The 15036-nt window shown below is 41.3% G+C and overlaps 2 protein-coding genes across 3 annotated transcripts; both read left to right on the top strand.

The window, feature by feature from the left end:
• The first annotated feature begins 55 nt into the window (after nucleotides 1–55).
• On the top strand, nucleotides 56–8233 carry LOC137181841 (evC complex member EVC). Its single transcript, XM_067587898.1, has 20 exons — nucleotides 56–637; nucleotides 756–881; nucleotides 1132–1218; nucleotides 1506–1729; nucleotides 1865–1949; nucleotides 2053–2151; nucleotides 2303–2431; nucleotides 2531–2692; nucleotides 2834–3050; nucleotides 4047–4195; nucleotides 4414–4512; nucleotides 4605–4817; nucleotides 4957–5066; nucleotides 5222–5423; nucleotides 5629–5853; nucleotides 5993–6128; nucleotides 7181–7283; nucleotides 7413–7539; nucleotides 7644–7737; nucleotides 7821–8233. The coding sequence occupies exons 1-20, from the start codon at nucleotides 458–460 to the stop codon at nucleotides 7967–7969; spliced, it is 2916 nt and encodes a 971-aa protein (XP_067443999.1). The 5' UTR covers nucleotides 56–457; the 3' UTR covers nucleotides 7970–8233.
• Nucleotides 8234–8870: 637 nt separating this feature from the next.
• Nucleotides 8871–14262, top strand: minar1 (membrane integral NOTCH2 associated receptor 1). Of its 2 annotated transcripts, XM_067587895.1 has the most exons (5): nucleotides 8871–9257; nucleotides 10251–12270; nucleotides 12818–13036; nucleotides 13259–13384; nucleotides 13525–14262. In XM_067587895.1, the coding sequence occupies exons 2-5, from the start codon at nucleotides 10261–10263 to the stop codon at nucleotides 13579–13581; spliced, it is 2412 nt and encodes an 803-aa protein (XP_067443996.1). In that variant the 5' UTR covers nucleotides 8871–9257; nucleotides 10251–10260; the 3' UTR covers nucleotides 13582–14262. The 2 variants fall into 2 exon arrangements, with proteins under 2 accessions (XP_067443996.1, XP_067443995.1); XM_067587894.1 differs by having other exon boundaries at nucleotides 13259–14262.
• Nucleotides 14263–15036: the final 774 nt, after the last annotated feature.

Raw genomic sequence — 15036 nt, 5'->3', positions numbered from 1 at the left:
TAGTGGTTTTAGTGAAAGTAGTGGTGCAGGAACAAGTAATACAAAACACTTTCTTGGTAGCGTCCATGTTGTTTCCACATTACGACTTAAAAAAACTCATGAACACACCGAAGTCAGAAGAACGACTTCCCAAGTCGGGAAATGGGACCATCCGAGGAGCACGTGAATGCAGCATAATCACCGAGTTTGTCGTTTTGGAAAAAAAAAAGTTTTTGCTGGAAGAGCTTGTTGCAAATCGAAGCTATAGCTATTGTTTGAAAACCTTAAACCTTTTACAGAGGCTAGGCATTTAAAACAGATGTGTGCAAGAAATCTCAGTGTGGACAACCAGAGCCGTTTTTTCTTCTCCAGGAGATGAGTTTTGCTTGTTAGATGTCGAGTGCCTGGAGGCGTTATCTTACAAAATGCTAGGAGTCAGAGTTTCCCCACAGTCACAGTTTGGTGAATTTACTGAGAAATGACAGAGCAGGAGCTGATAGCGGACTGCGGCACCGATGTGTTGGTCTGTTTCGCGGAGTCTCTGCACATATACACAGGACTGCTGACAGTGGCTACAGTGTGTGGAGGGCTGTCGGGAATACTAGCTGCTGCTCTGTTGTATGTCTTCTGCCTGAAGCCTTTGCTGTTGACCAGACAAGTAAGCAAACACCGTGCATGCATGAAACCCCTTTCCGTCTATCCCAGCCAGCCCAGTCACTTTCTTTATCACTTTTCATCAAAACAATACATTGCATACTCTAATATCATCCCATCAGGGTTACAATGCAAGGAGGCTACTCGACCCTGATGATGGGGAGTTGGACAACAACCAAAGTGACTGTGTCAGCAACAGCAGAAAGGAGGCTCCAAGTGGGACAGCCAATGACAAAGGATTACTCTCTGTAATATCCAAGACACTGTTTGAGACTTACTGTAGTTTGGCACAGGTGGACGTGATAGTTACATTAGATTTATACTCGTAAATTGATGTCAAATAGTGGGTAAACTTCATGCAGAATAACAATAGGTTGAATTGTATGGTACAGTTTGCACAGCATTAACATAACTATGTACTGGCATTCAGGGTAGCATTTTTTCATGTTTACTTATTAACATCTCACTAACTATTGAGTCTGTTAACTCATTTACCAGGAGAAGATGCAGCCACCCATGAATAGTGATGTGGCAGCATTTGCATCCAGAGCAAAGGTGGTTTACCCCATCAACCAGAAATACAGAGTAAGTCCAGCATAATACCCAAATTCATGCAAAAAGTAACACTCATTGAAAATCTCCTCTTTTTTTTTTAGTTTATGCATCAATAATATCATCAAATAATAATTTTGAGTAGAAATAGTGAAGTAAGTAAATGCAATTGCATGCATAGTATAGTTTATTGCATTCAGTTGGTGTACGATGATACTGAACATACTGTATTTACAGCTAGTTAAAATATATTTTCTCATAAAACAAACCACTTATATTACACTAAGATATTTCCTGTAACTTTTCATTGTATTTGGCAGCCTTTAGCAGATGGGGCGTCCAATCCCTCGCTACATGAGCACTCCAAGTTGCCAACGATGCCAAATGAGGAGTCGTCCTCCTCCACAGATGGAGAGTCTCTGAGCCAAGAGCAGGACAATGATGACAGCAGTCAGTTTATCTCATCCTCACTGGTTCCCAAGAGCCTGCAGAACCAGAGTTTCATCAGGGTCTCCCACTACCCTCATACACTGACACAAACAGGGTAGGAGTATCTTAACACTTTGGAGGGGTAACTCTGAATTGAAAGCACTGAGAATACATTGTAACCTTACAATATGTTTGTACAAATTTAAAAAATGCTTGGTAATGATGATACTCTTGTCTGTTATGTCTGCAGCTTTGAAGGTAGGATCAGCCTTTACTGTTTAGCCCTGCAGGATGTACAACAGAACTGCTCTCAACTTCAGGAAGAAAAATGTGTGGTAAGTTTGTACTTTTTATCCATCTACATTTCTCTAAGTGTGCCAAAGTCTCACAGTGAAATGTTTTTGTCTTCTCTCTGATTATGTCTTTTTCCTGCCATAGGTTTTTATTCAAATGGTGAAACTAATATTCAGTCGTCGTTTTCCAAAAGACAAAAAAGATTCTGATTTCTCCAAGAATATTCTTCAAATGCAGCAAAAGGTAGAGCCGACTGACAATTGGCGTTTCATACATATCATGGTTTAAATTCTTTCTTTAGTTATTAGTGTCTAGTTCAGTGCTCGTTGATCAGTGTATAGAAACCATAATATTTAACCTTTAATCCATTTGAAAGTGTCTTTTGTCATTTTAGGAACTGGGTAAGCTGAAGAAACAGTTGCCAACAAGCCACACTGCTAGCGAGAAAACTCTTGATGCCCCCTGCACTTTGGAGGAAATAGAGAGAGCTCAGAAAGATCTTCTCGAACATGGCCTTCAAATGGTAAAAGTGAAGCGAAAACTCAGAAAATCACATTAAAGTGATACCAAGTTTAAAGGACCACTTTTATATGCATTTACTGTGCTGTGTGCCTGTTTACAGTCCAAAGGTTTCAGCAAGCAGGTGGAGGACTTGTGCCAGCATCTGCTGAAGAAATCCAGCATTTTCACTCCAGATGAAGCCCAGGATGTAACTGCTTCTCTCATCCAGACTCTTCTGTCAGTAGAGAATCACCTGATGAACACACAAGAAGCAGATGTAAAGGTAAGCAACACAAGTTTTTGGTTGGCATGGTTCAGTTTTCGTCTCACCTCGTGTCATCATTTGCAAAATGGATGGACTAAACAAAAAGTTGCTAATGACTTAATATGTGGCTCTCTGAATATATCTGTTCACATCTCTTAGAGGATCCAGCAGAAGCTGTTGTGGTGGGAGGAGCTGACAGGGCTTCTCCAATCCCAACCTGCCTTGCTAAGGCGGGAAGTTTCTCTGAGACAGGGCTTGATAGCCACAATACTGGAGCAGCTGACAAGCGATGATGTTTTGACCTTTAGCCACATGGAAAAGATACTTTCAGAAGTTCAGGGCACACTGACAGAAGGCCTTCAACAGTGCACTGAGGGTGAGATGCATCAAATGAAGGTGGTTTCAGTTTGACCTAAGACGATGATAAATGAATCTCTGGTGTGGTATTAACTAGCAGGCTACTACTAGGTTGACACAGATAATAGAAGATGGTTTTATATAGTAAACACTTTGTGGTTTAAGAAAGGTAATAACAAATGAATGAATGTAGTAACACAGTTCTCCAGAAACTAACCAAATGTGTGTGAAAGTTGCTGGTGGCAGGTAGCAGTAGACAACATCTAGCCTACTTTTCAAATTTACATGATGTACTCTCTCAAAATAGACCATTTTCTGAGAATCCTCTTTAGCTTCTTAAATAAGGTCAAGTTCTTCCAGGACAGCACTGAATATCATGCCTAACTCTCATGCAATATCTTTCAGCATCAGACTTCACAGAGACGTTTACTGCTGTCCTACTGTGGAATCAAAGACATGCTAATATAGTTTAAATTAACATTGTTTACATTGGTTGGGATTTTTCCTTTTATGGGCTTGTTTTGCACGTTTTGTAACATTCAAAAATCCATCATAGAAGAGGTTATTCACTATCAGCAGCCACATTTGACTACACTAGACAATGCAGCCACAAGACCTCTTACTGTCGAGTAAGAGGTTTGACCACTCTTTAAAAACGATATTGCTCTTCCCATTTCTAACACTGTCAGTATATCAGCTTTTGCTTTCTCTGTCTACATACATAAGCATACTCTGGAGTAGATCTAGAGACAGGTTGAGAGTTAGTGGGTAGACCAAAAAAAGTAGATTACAGTTCAGATTTAAAAAATAACTCCTGGAATGTTTTAAAATCACAGACTGTGAGAGTTTTTTCTTTTTTTCAAAGACCGAACTAACATACGGTACTATTAATTTATTACAAGAGCAATGTATATTAATCAACATTTACAACCAATTTACAAACTGCTATAATTACTGTTTTTTGGTAATACACAACTTGTCAGGCTGATCTTAAAGTTCAACGGTCTTGTTCCAGATTGCACGAGGAAGACAAAGGAGCTGGTGAATGAAAAGTGCAGCAAAATGGAGTCCAAGCGAAAGAAGCTTCAGAGGAGCCAGGCCAAGGAGAGGAGCCGTGTCCTGGAACTGAAACAGACTCACAGTGACCTACAGCAGCTCACAAAGGTCAGAACATTATGGATCACTTTTGCATAATGAATAGGCTAAGCAAATGGCTGTAGATTCCAACAGTTAATTAATTTTTAGGGGTGATAACGCAGTCATGGGACGTTTCTGGTTCATAATTGTCTTGTATTTCCTCTCTACTATCAGCTTTACTATTAGTGGTTGCATATGTAGAAAAAAAGACAGACAAGGTATAAAAACATGTAAATCTCCTCCAGGTGTACCAGGAGCTGCTGATGAAACATAGACAGCAGCTCTCTGACTTAGAGCTGCAGCAAGACAACAGGGTGGCTGAAGCCCTCTGTGATCTTTGGAGGGTGAGAGATTAAATACTGTTTTGTGCATTTGTGTCCATACTTGTGTGTGAGTGTGTGTCCGCTATTTTTACGTAAACATCATTTATCTTCAGAAACTCCGTACCTCCTGGTCGAAGAGGCTTGGAGAGCTAGCCAAAGACATCTTTCTCACCTCTGTCCCTGCCCAGTCAAAGATCTCTGCTGAGCACTGTGAGAAGTTGTGGTCGGATCTAGAGCAAGAGCTGGTTTCACAGCTGCAGCAGGCAGAAGGCACTACCAGGCTACAACTGGAGGACATGAGGGCTCAGCTGGATAAAGATGGACAGGTAGACACATACATACATACAGCCTCTCTATCGGTGGCAGATTAAACATTGTTCCATGCCTCTTAAATTCAAGTCTATGAGATATTTGTAAGTTTCATTATTGAAATGCTTTTTATTGTATCTGACCTTATTTCTGTAGGTATGGAGTGAGGAGATGGCTCTGGTGCAGGCCTGTCTCAAACATCTGAGTGAACAACAGATGAAGATCCTGCAAGCCATGGTGGTCAGACAGAGCTACACACTCAGCAGGTGAGATTGGAGGACCTCTTTTAAAAACTACCTCAAGTTTTTCTATTATCTGACACATTTAAGAAGTAAAGGGCTGCCTTTCGAGAATATTTGCACTCATCTGAATCTGTGGTCATGAGTTTCGGTAAAATATTGCAATATGATCTTTTTCTCAGCCAAGTGGGGAGGCTCATAGAGCAGAAACATGAGCACCTGCTGGTTGCAGTGCGGAGGTACTTTGTGGTCAGGCACTTCTGTCTGCACACTCTGAAGGAGATGAGGCTGTCCAAGCTGAAGGTGCTCTCTCAGACTGATTTCAGAGCTCTGCTAATGGAAGATCCCAGTAAAAGCCAGCCCTGTGTTAATTCAACTCTCAAGGTGGGGAAAGTATACGGTAACCGAGCATTTAATCTGAGAACACATTACAGAAGCTCTCTGTGATTTGTTTCAGAGTGCTTTTGAGCACCTCTTTCAGGCATCCTCAATAGATTACACCTACATTGAGGATGCTGCAGCATGACTGATTGAGAGAACTTGGTCATAGCTCAAATTCACAGTTGTTCTGGTGTCATAACAATCACAGAATAGCAGTGCCAGCCTAGCAGAGAGGCATCTGGGTCCAGAGAGTCACTTGGTCGGCCACAGCTTCCAGCAGGAGTTCTTGTCTGAGCTGGAAACAGGAACAGAGCTTCTTCAGGGCCATGCACAGCTGGTGCTAGGCAACGCCCTCAGCCACGCTATCCAACAGATGATGGAGGCCCCGCCCACTGAGTCACAGGCCTCTTCTAAACAGGATGATGGCTTGAAGGTAAGGTTTAGATTTAGTTTATCTCACTGTGAGGATTATTGTTGTTTTATTAATCTCACAAATTAAAGTCAAATCTGTGTAGTCTGTCTGATGAGTTTGACAAGTATATTTCAGTCCATAACCTTTGTTTCCTCATTAGCGCCACCTGACAGAGGCTGCATCTGAGAGTGTGTATGTGACCAAAGATTCTCTCACTGCACTGGTCCAAAGCTACTATTCCCACCTACAGGACATCACCAAAAAAATACAGGAAGATCAGTCAAATATAAACCAGGGTGAGATGACAATCCCAACACACACAGCCATATGTTTAAACCCTGATTTTAGTGTAAAGGCTGCAACTTTTGTCTTTACATAGACAATAGACAAAATGTGTTATGTATAAATGTGAAGTATTTCACCAATGGATGCTGTATTTATGTTTCGAGCCCCACCTATATATATATATATATATACATATATATATATATATATATATATATATATATATATATATATATATATATATATATATATATATATATATATATATATATATATATATAAAAAACAAGATATACGCTGATACCGATATATCGCTGATACTGATATATACCAATATATCTGTGATAGGCTGATATCTCTATTTATGTTATGTGTTTATTAGTCATAGGAAACATGTGAAACATATGATTGCTAATTTACCAAATTAATAAACATGTAAGAGTTGTAACCTTTGTGGTTCCTATCTTATTATCTTTGATTTGATAGATACAGTTTTGAGTAGATAAAACACCACCGGGTTACAAGCAGTGTGTTAAACCTTCAGTGTGAAACTCTTACACAAAAATGAATGTCAGTTACATTCAACCCCTTGCCACATGAGTTCACACAATGCTGATTAAGCCTATCACTGGCAGGTCAATCTCTCTGTATTTCACAGTATACAGAGTTTTTAATCTGGTGTCATGTTTGACATTCCCGCACTGGCCAGATGAATGCATACTGCACATGCTCTATGGGCAGAGCATGCATACCAGAGATTTCTGATGGCCTTCCAGTTAGCTCTCTGCTAACTTTAATGGAGATAATATAATTTAATCGTGCAGCTCTTCTAGACTTTCGAAATGTTACCGAACAGAATGGATCAAATTCTAATAGCGAAATGACGCTCAAAAGAATATTTCTACTGTTTTCCAGCCAAAACAGTAGCAACGGAGTAGGCCACGGCAGAGCCTATGATAAGCACGTGTCGACAGTGTTTTTGTAATTATGCTCACTTCCAGAGGGGGGGAACAAAAGTCCTGCACTCCAGCTTTAATTTAAGAGTGTTTAACTTTTCCTACAGATATGAATGAGAAGCAAGAGAGCAGCAGTCAGTTGAGCAAAGCCTTGTTGAGAGAGCTGGTGAACTGGGGCAGGAAACCCACCTCTTCTGAGTTTCAACAGAGGTACAATAAACATGGCTTTGACAGAAATTTTTGACTTGTTTGCACTACCCTTTTATTTTTCTAACCCTTTAAACTTATTAAATAAACATCGTGTTTTGGGGGTGGGGGGGGTTTGTGTGTATGTGTCAGGGTTGAACTCCACAAAAGGAGGATGTTGGAGCAGTGTGATCTGGAGCAGGAGATGATGTGTGAGGAACTGAGGTCAAGGAAAGTAGCCCAGGACCAAACCATAGAAAGGATCAAAGGACAGCTACTGGTTAGTACACTCCATGCCTTCATGTCTTCTGTACTTGATATTAGGTTTATTAACATATGTTTTATCTTTGTCACTTTCTGTAAGCACTGTGTTGTGTCCATTAGGAGGCAGAAGAAAGCTTCATAACTGAGCTGGCAGCCTTGGCCCGAGTTTCACTCCACAGTCCAGATCCAGAACCCAGTGAAGAGGACAACACTGGTAAGCACTCTTACCCCAGAGTGCAAAGATATGTATACCTTACTCTTCTGTCTCCTGTCCTTCATGATGCTATATTTCAACAGGTGATGAGCATGCTACCATACTGGACCTACTGGCCCTGAACCCAGCATTAGACCCAGCCTTGAATCCATCACTGACTCCAACTGTTGTAACCCCCGCTGTGAAACCTACAAAAAAGAAAAAAAGAGAAAACGAGTCTCATGTCAGATGATATCTTCACACAGTAATGTTTACATATGCGTACAATGATGGCCTTTTGCTAAAAGAAAAGTCTTATTTTTATTGTTGATTCCTTATAAAGTATTGCCACTACTTGTCTTTTGGTAGCAAAGTTGTTGTTAAGAGGCGGTGTGTAAAGGGACCTGTCCTTTATTTATATAAAAATGGAGTGTCCAGTCTGGTTTCAAATGTTTATACAAGTATTGTGCATAAGTGTTATAATAACGATTAAAAATTGTCACTTTCCTTTTTCCAATTTGTCTCATGTTTTTGGTGATAGAAAATAGTAACATCCTCATTTTTTTATTCACTCTCAGTAAATGGCATATCTCATCAAATCATACAACTCTTACAAAAGAACAAATTAGATTATTTTGAACGCGTTATTAACTTCTGTTCCCTCTTTTCACCTGGCAGAAAGAAGTGTCATGTGACAGGCCTTAGTGTAATACATTATACCTACTGCACACCCACATTGCTTTTCATAACACGGCTCATTCACTGCATTGATTCCCAGTGATTCCACTGAGTACATCGGATGATGGATGTGCTCCTCTGTTAGTTGTCAGTTGAATTAGAGATGTCCATTCTAATTGTAGTAGAGTGCTACTACTCAGCGATGAAAGCCTTGCCCTACTCTTGCCCTAATGGGGTTTTAAGTACAAAGCTTTATGGATGATAATGCAGAGTAATGGTGAAACGTCTGGGAGGGCTGAAGTCTGGCAGGCAGCTCTGTGTGTAGGCAGCAATCTAGCAGGCAATTTACCCTGGACCTTATGGTTTACTGTCAGTTTGGAGTTTAAGGCCGTCAATTAACAAACATCAATTTTTAATCTGATGTTCGTATGCTCAATTTGCACACATAACCAATTATTCCAATGGCACCCTGAGAAAATATGGTTCTCGACCTCACCCACTCATACACAAGTGAAGTGTCCTGCCGAGACTGTCTCTCCTCCAATGTATCAATTAGAAATGTGGGTGTATGCAAGTGTCGTCGCTGATCTGTCGTGAGGGGAAACCGTTTGGATGTATTTTGAGGTCCCGTAGGGGACTGCAGGGACTTGTGGGAAGATGACCTGATTTCTAATTTCTTCCTCTCCTGCCTGGGCTGTGGGCTAGTCGCTACTACAAACACAGAAGCCCATGAAAGGAGAATGGCAGAATAAACTGGCCCGGATCTATTTGGAATATGGCCTCGCTGTTTGCGTAAAACTGGATTTTATTTGTCATTTTTGATGGACGCAGGTGTGGCTGAAATTCTTACTCAATAGATTCAGGTAAGTGGAGAAACACCTAGGCTCGCCACCGCTTAATACCGTCCTTAGTAAGATATTTACAACCTAAACTGCATTTGCAACACTGTGGTGTTATTTGTATCCCAGATGGCACATAGACACAACAAGAGACTCGATGCGCCTGTTCAGAGGTTACATTTCCCGTCTTATCAGCATCTTCTTTCAAAGGCGGCTTGACTACCTGGAACAAAGTTATTAAATGCTTGTTAGCATGGTCATCGATACACCCTGCATTTGTTCCAAAGATATGAGGGCATGAAGCTGTAATAATAAATGAGATTAAAATGTCCACTCAGTGATGTAAAAATGTGAGCAGTGTGACGGCGTCATCAGATCAGATGATCAGTTATTTTAGGGCCCAAAATAAGGTCGCTATCCAAAGTCCCACTCAAAGGGCTTTTTCCACCAGAGCTGAAAAAAATCTTCCGCCATACATACATTTCAGAACAGTTATATGCTGACTATAAAACTACAAAATCTGAAACACTATCAAACTTGTGATTTAAGTCACTCTAAAATAATGATGCAGAGTTGCTACCCATTTAATTAAACGACAACTATTAACAAGTAATATAATAATAACAACGATAATAAGAATGATAACGTTTCATATCATAATAAAACCAATATGACATGGCATGTTCTATTACTTACTGTTCTTATTAAAATGTGTTATTATACAACATTAGACAAAATACATCATATTATTAATTTACATTTTTACAATACTTGAATTCAAAGGCAGTTTTTCTTTGGTCAGAGAAAGAGGGCTGTAAACTTTCATTTTCATCAACACTGTAAATATCTTTAATGGTCTATACGTTTTACACGCACCTGCAATCCTGTTTATGTCTTTTTATATTGCTTTTTATATCTTGTCTTAATGACTTATGTGTTATATAAAGCACTTCACATTGCCTTGTTGTTGAAAATAAACTTGCCTTCCCTTGCTAACTGCCTTGTTTTGCCTCTCAGGTGATCAGCCATGGCCAACCTGCAGCAGGAATACCCCGGGGTCCTTTTGGGGATTCTGGAGGAACTGGCTAATATGCGCCAATGGCTGACCTTCCAGGACCTTTGTCGCATGGTCAGCACCCGCTTTGACCTAGAGAACCTCATTGAGCTCAGGAGTCTGCTGTTTGCTGCTGCTAGCCGGGACCCTTGTTTCCCAGCCACGCTCTTCAGAGACCGGGTTTCCACCAGAGGCCAGGGGTTATCACCCATAGGCGTCGCTGCTGACATTGTAACCATCTTCAATCTTATACAGATGACGGGAGGGGCCCCTGATGACAGCCAACCAATGAGAGCCCAGACAGTCCTCCCTGTTGATCAGTCTCCAGGCCCCAGTCTGCCTGGAATCCACCAGCTGAACATCTCTGGTCGAGAAAGAGCACGTGCCCACTCTGACTCCAGTAGCAGGCTTATCGACCAGCACTTGCTGTTTCCGAGACCTAATTACTCGGCCCGCAAGCGAGCCAGTCTTCCCCCAGATCCCATCTCACTCGTGTCCTCCCCTCCAACCAGGGCAAGGGCTGTTTCTTTCGACTTGCCTCACACCACACTTTTGTACTCTAGTGGTCAAATCCCCAACGAGGTGATGAAGAATATCTACCTGCCTTTGGAGACGGACAGTGAGTCAAGTGGAGATTCTGCCCCCATGGAGGTGTTTGAAGCTGAACCGGGAGCATCTGTTGATCAGAAGAGAGACATCTTTAGGAAGGACTTCCACAACCAGCCGCCTCTAATACCGCAGGTGACCATTAGCAGTGAGTCTCCCAGTCCCAACAAAGGGCAGAAAGGCTTCGACAACCACAGTTTTGAAATGCCAATCCCCAATCCTTACCCATCACCCACAACAGTCCACCAATCTCCAGACCAGCGGGCTAAACATGAGAGCCTCGATGACCTACAGGACTCAACTTACTTTGGACCTGGGTCACTGCCAGAGTGGTCTCCCCGGCACCTCCAGCCTCCCAGAACCCAGAGGCCCATCTGGAGCAACAAGAGTCACAGTCTAGAAGACCGGATAGGCCTGGGCAGCATTGGGATGGGGATCGAATCACAAAGAGGACAACTTCCAAGACGATCAACCCCTGCTATAAGCAATCTGGGGGGGTCTTCGGGAGGTGATAGTGGGGATAGTGGATTGCCAGGTGGAGACGATGGAGTCAAGGCTCAGGGAACCCAAACAGATCCTCCGGATCCCAGGCGCCTCCGTAGCCTGGTCCATGCAGACCGCCTCTCTTTCATGACCTCATTGGATGACCCCGAATTTGGTGAAGATGACATCAGTGCCATCTTTCGTTTCTTAGATGACATAAGTATGTGCGGTTCCACAGGAGTCCTGCACTCCAGTGACGGATCAGGGGGTATTAACCAGGACACCCCCGAGGCCAGACGTGGCCGCCTAGGTCAGCTCCAAAGGCTTTTCCACTCTCTGGAAAGCAGTGACGATGGGCTGAAGGCCAGTGTCTGTAAGCTGCTGCTCCGTATGAGCCAGATAGAACGACAACTGGAGTCACTGAATGACGTGAAGGCTGAGATTTCCCAGGTGCTGTCTGCTCTGCAACGACTAGATGAAAAGATCCAGCAGCCTATTGGTGGTGGAGGACAAAGCCCTGGGGGGCGATGGCTGGAGCCTCTCAGTGGTGTCTCCTCCTTTATGAGCCACCCCATAACCCCTTCTGAGTCATCAGACCCTCAACCCCTGTCGGTATCTGGCCAACTGTATCCAGGGACCAGCACTAGTAGTCTGGACTGGAGCAGATGGCACACTCCTGGGGAGCAAACAGAGGGCAGCAGAAGTCAGGCTGATTCTAAAGCAGTGAAAGAAGGGAAGAAGGATGTATCATCTCGTCGTGCCTCCAAGACCCAGCTGGAGGAGAAAGGTGTCTCTGATTCAAAACAGCCAAATGTGGCGACCTCTGCAAGAGACTGGAAGGTGTCATTCTCAAAAAGTAAAGATGGCAAATCTTCACATGGCAAAACCGGACAGGTAGAGTATTTCTACTGTGTGCATGTTATTCTGTATTTTCTACGATTCATGAAGACATAATTAAGTAACAGTTTAACAAAAAATTGTCAAAATATCTGTATGTGCATGTATGTGTATAAATGTATGAACTGCTGAACTAATTATAGGATAACTGTAAAAAAGAATAAAAACTATAGCTATAAAATGTATGAATACTATAAAAGCTGAAAAACAGAATTAGATTCAGTTATTCATTATTAAATTAAGTATGTTTATGTCCATGCCCAGACAGTATGTATTAGACATGTAGCTGGCCTTGTGTTTGTCTGGGCAGACACGTGTGATTATATGGTTAGTTGACAAGCTGTTTAGGTCTCTTTGTGGAATATTGGTTTGGACTTTTACAGTGAATAATGTTTACAAAGAAACAGCTCATTAATTCTAATTCATATGTTTGTTTGCTGATTACAGTCATTTTAGCTAATACTGCCATCTTCAAGTGAGTTTCATGACATTTTACAGCCAATTTTCAACTTTTCTAATAATGTTTGCCCACTTTGTTTTCTAGGCAGATCAATCAAGCAGCACAACTAACCTACTCAGCCAAAAGTCCTCCAACCTGGTGGAACAAGTGTTTAACTCATCCTTGTTCCGCCACAAAGACAGCAGTCTGACTGGTGGGCTAACCTCTGGGAAGGTTATGGATCCCAGACTGGCTGAGGGGAGGGGAAGGCCCATCTGGACCGTAGACGACAGAGAGGGACGAATCTCTCCTTTGGATTTACAGGTAAAATTTGTTGAATATTGATTTGCCAATGACTAAATTAGTTTAAAATGTTTAATTACATTCAGATAGCATTCCTGCAGTGTCTTAAACCATAAATCACAGATCTTGGTCCATAAATTAATAAGATTTTTATTTATTACATCCATGGTAGGCATTCTAGGAGATTTATTAAGTAAGTTTAAATCTATTTTGAAAGTCTTTAAATTGCATCATGTCCCTCAGGCCCAGGAGTCTCTGAACCCCAGCAACATGGAGTTCTGGATGGACGACATCTACACTCCAGGCTATGATGCTCTACTCAGGCGTAAAGAGGCTGACGTCCGCCGGGCCAGGATCTGCAAGTTGCTTGTACTCATTGCCACTGCAGTGGTTATCATTCTCATCATTGTCATTCCCCTTTGCACTGTGGGTTCATGAAGACTCTCACAGAGAAGCAACGTTGTTGTCTGTATTTATTTTATTTTGTTTTGTTTTTTTATTAATTTCAGCATCTACATGCTGTACCCAGGAACTTGCACGCCATTCTCATGGAGATTAATAGATGAGAGACTGTGACAGTAGGACCCTAAAGCTGAATCTGTGACCAGTTAAGATTCAGTACCTCCTCACATTTCTCTGCATGCATCATTTATGACTTCAGAAAAAAAGGATTTGAATTGTATCTTACTTTGTAATCACTGAGTCTCTCCCTCATGCAGTTACAACAAATTGTAAGTTATCTCCCATGCCAAATTTTTTTGTTCCCCATTTCTTTCATGATTTATATTTTTAATTATTTCAGCTGGCTGCAAGAGGAACTAATTAAGGACGGGGGTTTTCAATAATTCTAACATAATTCTGCGAGCATATGTTGAAACTAGTAATACTGAGCCAATGCAAAGTGTCAATTTCTTTTTTTTCCCAGTTTGCCTGCTCTTTTCTGAGAAACACTGTTACAAATGCATTGTGAATCAGCTTCAGCCTGGAGCACTGCCTGACTCTTTGTAATCATGTTTTTTTTTTTTTTTTTTTTTTTTGCTGTTCCCTTGAGAACTCTACAGGGCTTTTTTCTCTTACGTGTAAGATAATTGTTTTATCATTATATAAGAGTTTTACATCTACAATTTATAAGTAGTAACTGATTCTGACCACAGAAGCGTATTTTCTTTTAGTTTTAATGTTCTTGTACTTCATCTAAGCAACAAGATACACTGCTCAAGCTTAAATCAATAAAGATAATATTTTTATAGAGTTCCCCTCCCATTTTTCAAAATGGAAAATAGCAAGTGTTAAATCCACTCATGAATGTGTTTAGGCTGTTGAGTGTTTACCAAGTGTCAGGTTTCAAGAAAAGGAAGATAAAAGTCTTGTTGTTGATGATTATATTTTGGCCGTGGAGCGGTTGAGGAAAGAGGGAGCCGTTTCCAGTAAACACTCTCTGAGTGTGAGATTCCGCTTCTAATTCAATTGATGGGATGTTTGGCGTGTAGCTATGCACATTATCTTTTCACTGTACTCATTTGGCCAGGACTTTTTCACCTACCTGCAGACTCACTCAGCACCAACGGATTAATCTGGCGTTCCTTCACAGATGATGAAAGTAGTTCTGACAGTGGTGTGACATTCCATTTTGTAAAAACATCCTGTTAACTCAGAACACATTATATTTAAACCAATTATTAGTGCAAGACTATAAAATCTGTTGGGGGTTGACACATACATGAACACCTGTAAAATATAATAAACCTCATCACTGTACCTCCACAATAAATTCTACTTTTGTGGAGCTTGTAATGTTACGTTTTTGTGGAGGCTGCTTTTGCAAGGTGTTGATTTAACTCTGTTGTTATTTTTTAGGCTTTAATGTAAAATGTTGCCTTATATTGTGGACAAAAAAGAGAGATACCTTGCAATGCAATCTGATACAACCCCTTCCAGTAACCACAGCCTCAAAATGACCAAATAGTTCTGTGACAATTCTCAACAATCAACATTAACATCATATTCAACATTACTACAAG

Source organism: Thunnus thynnus, chromosome 4 (genome assembly GCF_963924715.1).
Source record: "Thunnus thynnus chromosome 4, fThuThy2.1, whole genome shotgun sequence".
NCBI classification, from domain to species: Eukaryota; Metazoa; Chordata; class Actinopteri; order Scombriformes; family Scombridae; genus Thunnus; species Thunnus thynnus.
Note: the sequence above shows the minus strand (reverse complement) of the source record. Positions and strands in the feature narration are given on the sequence as shown.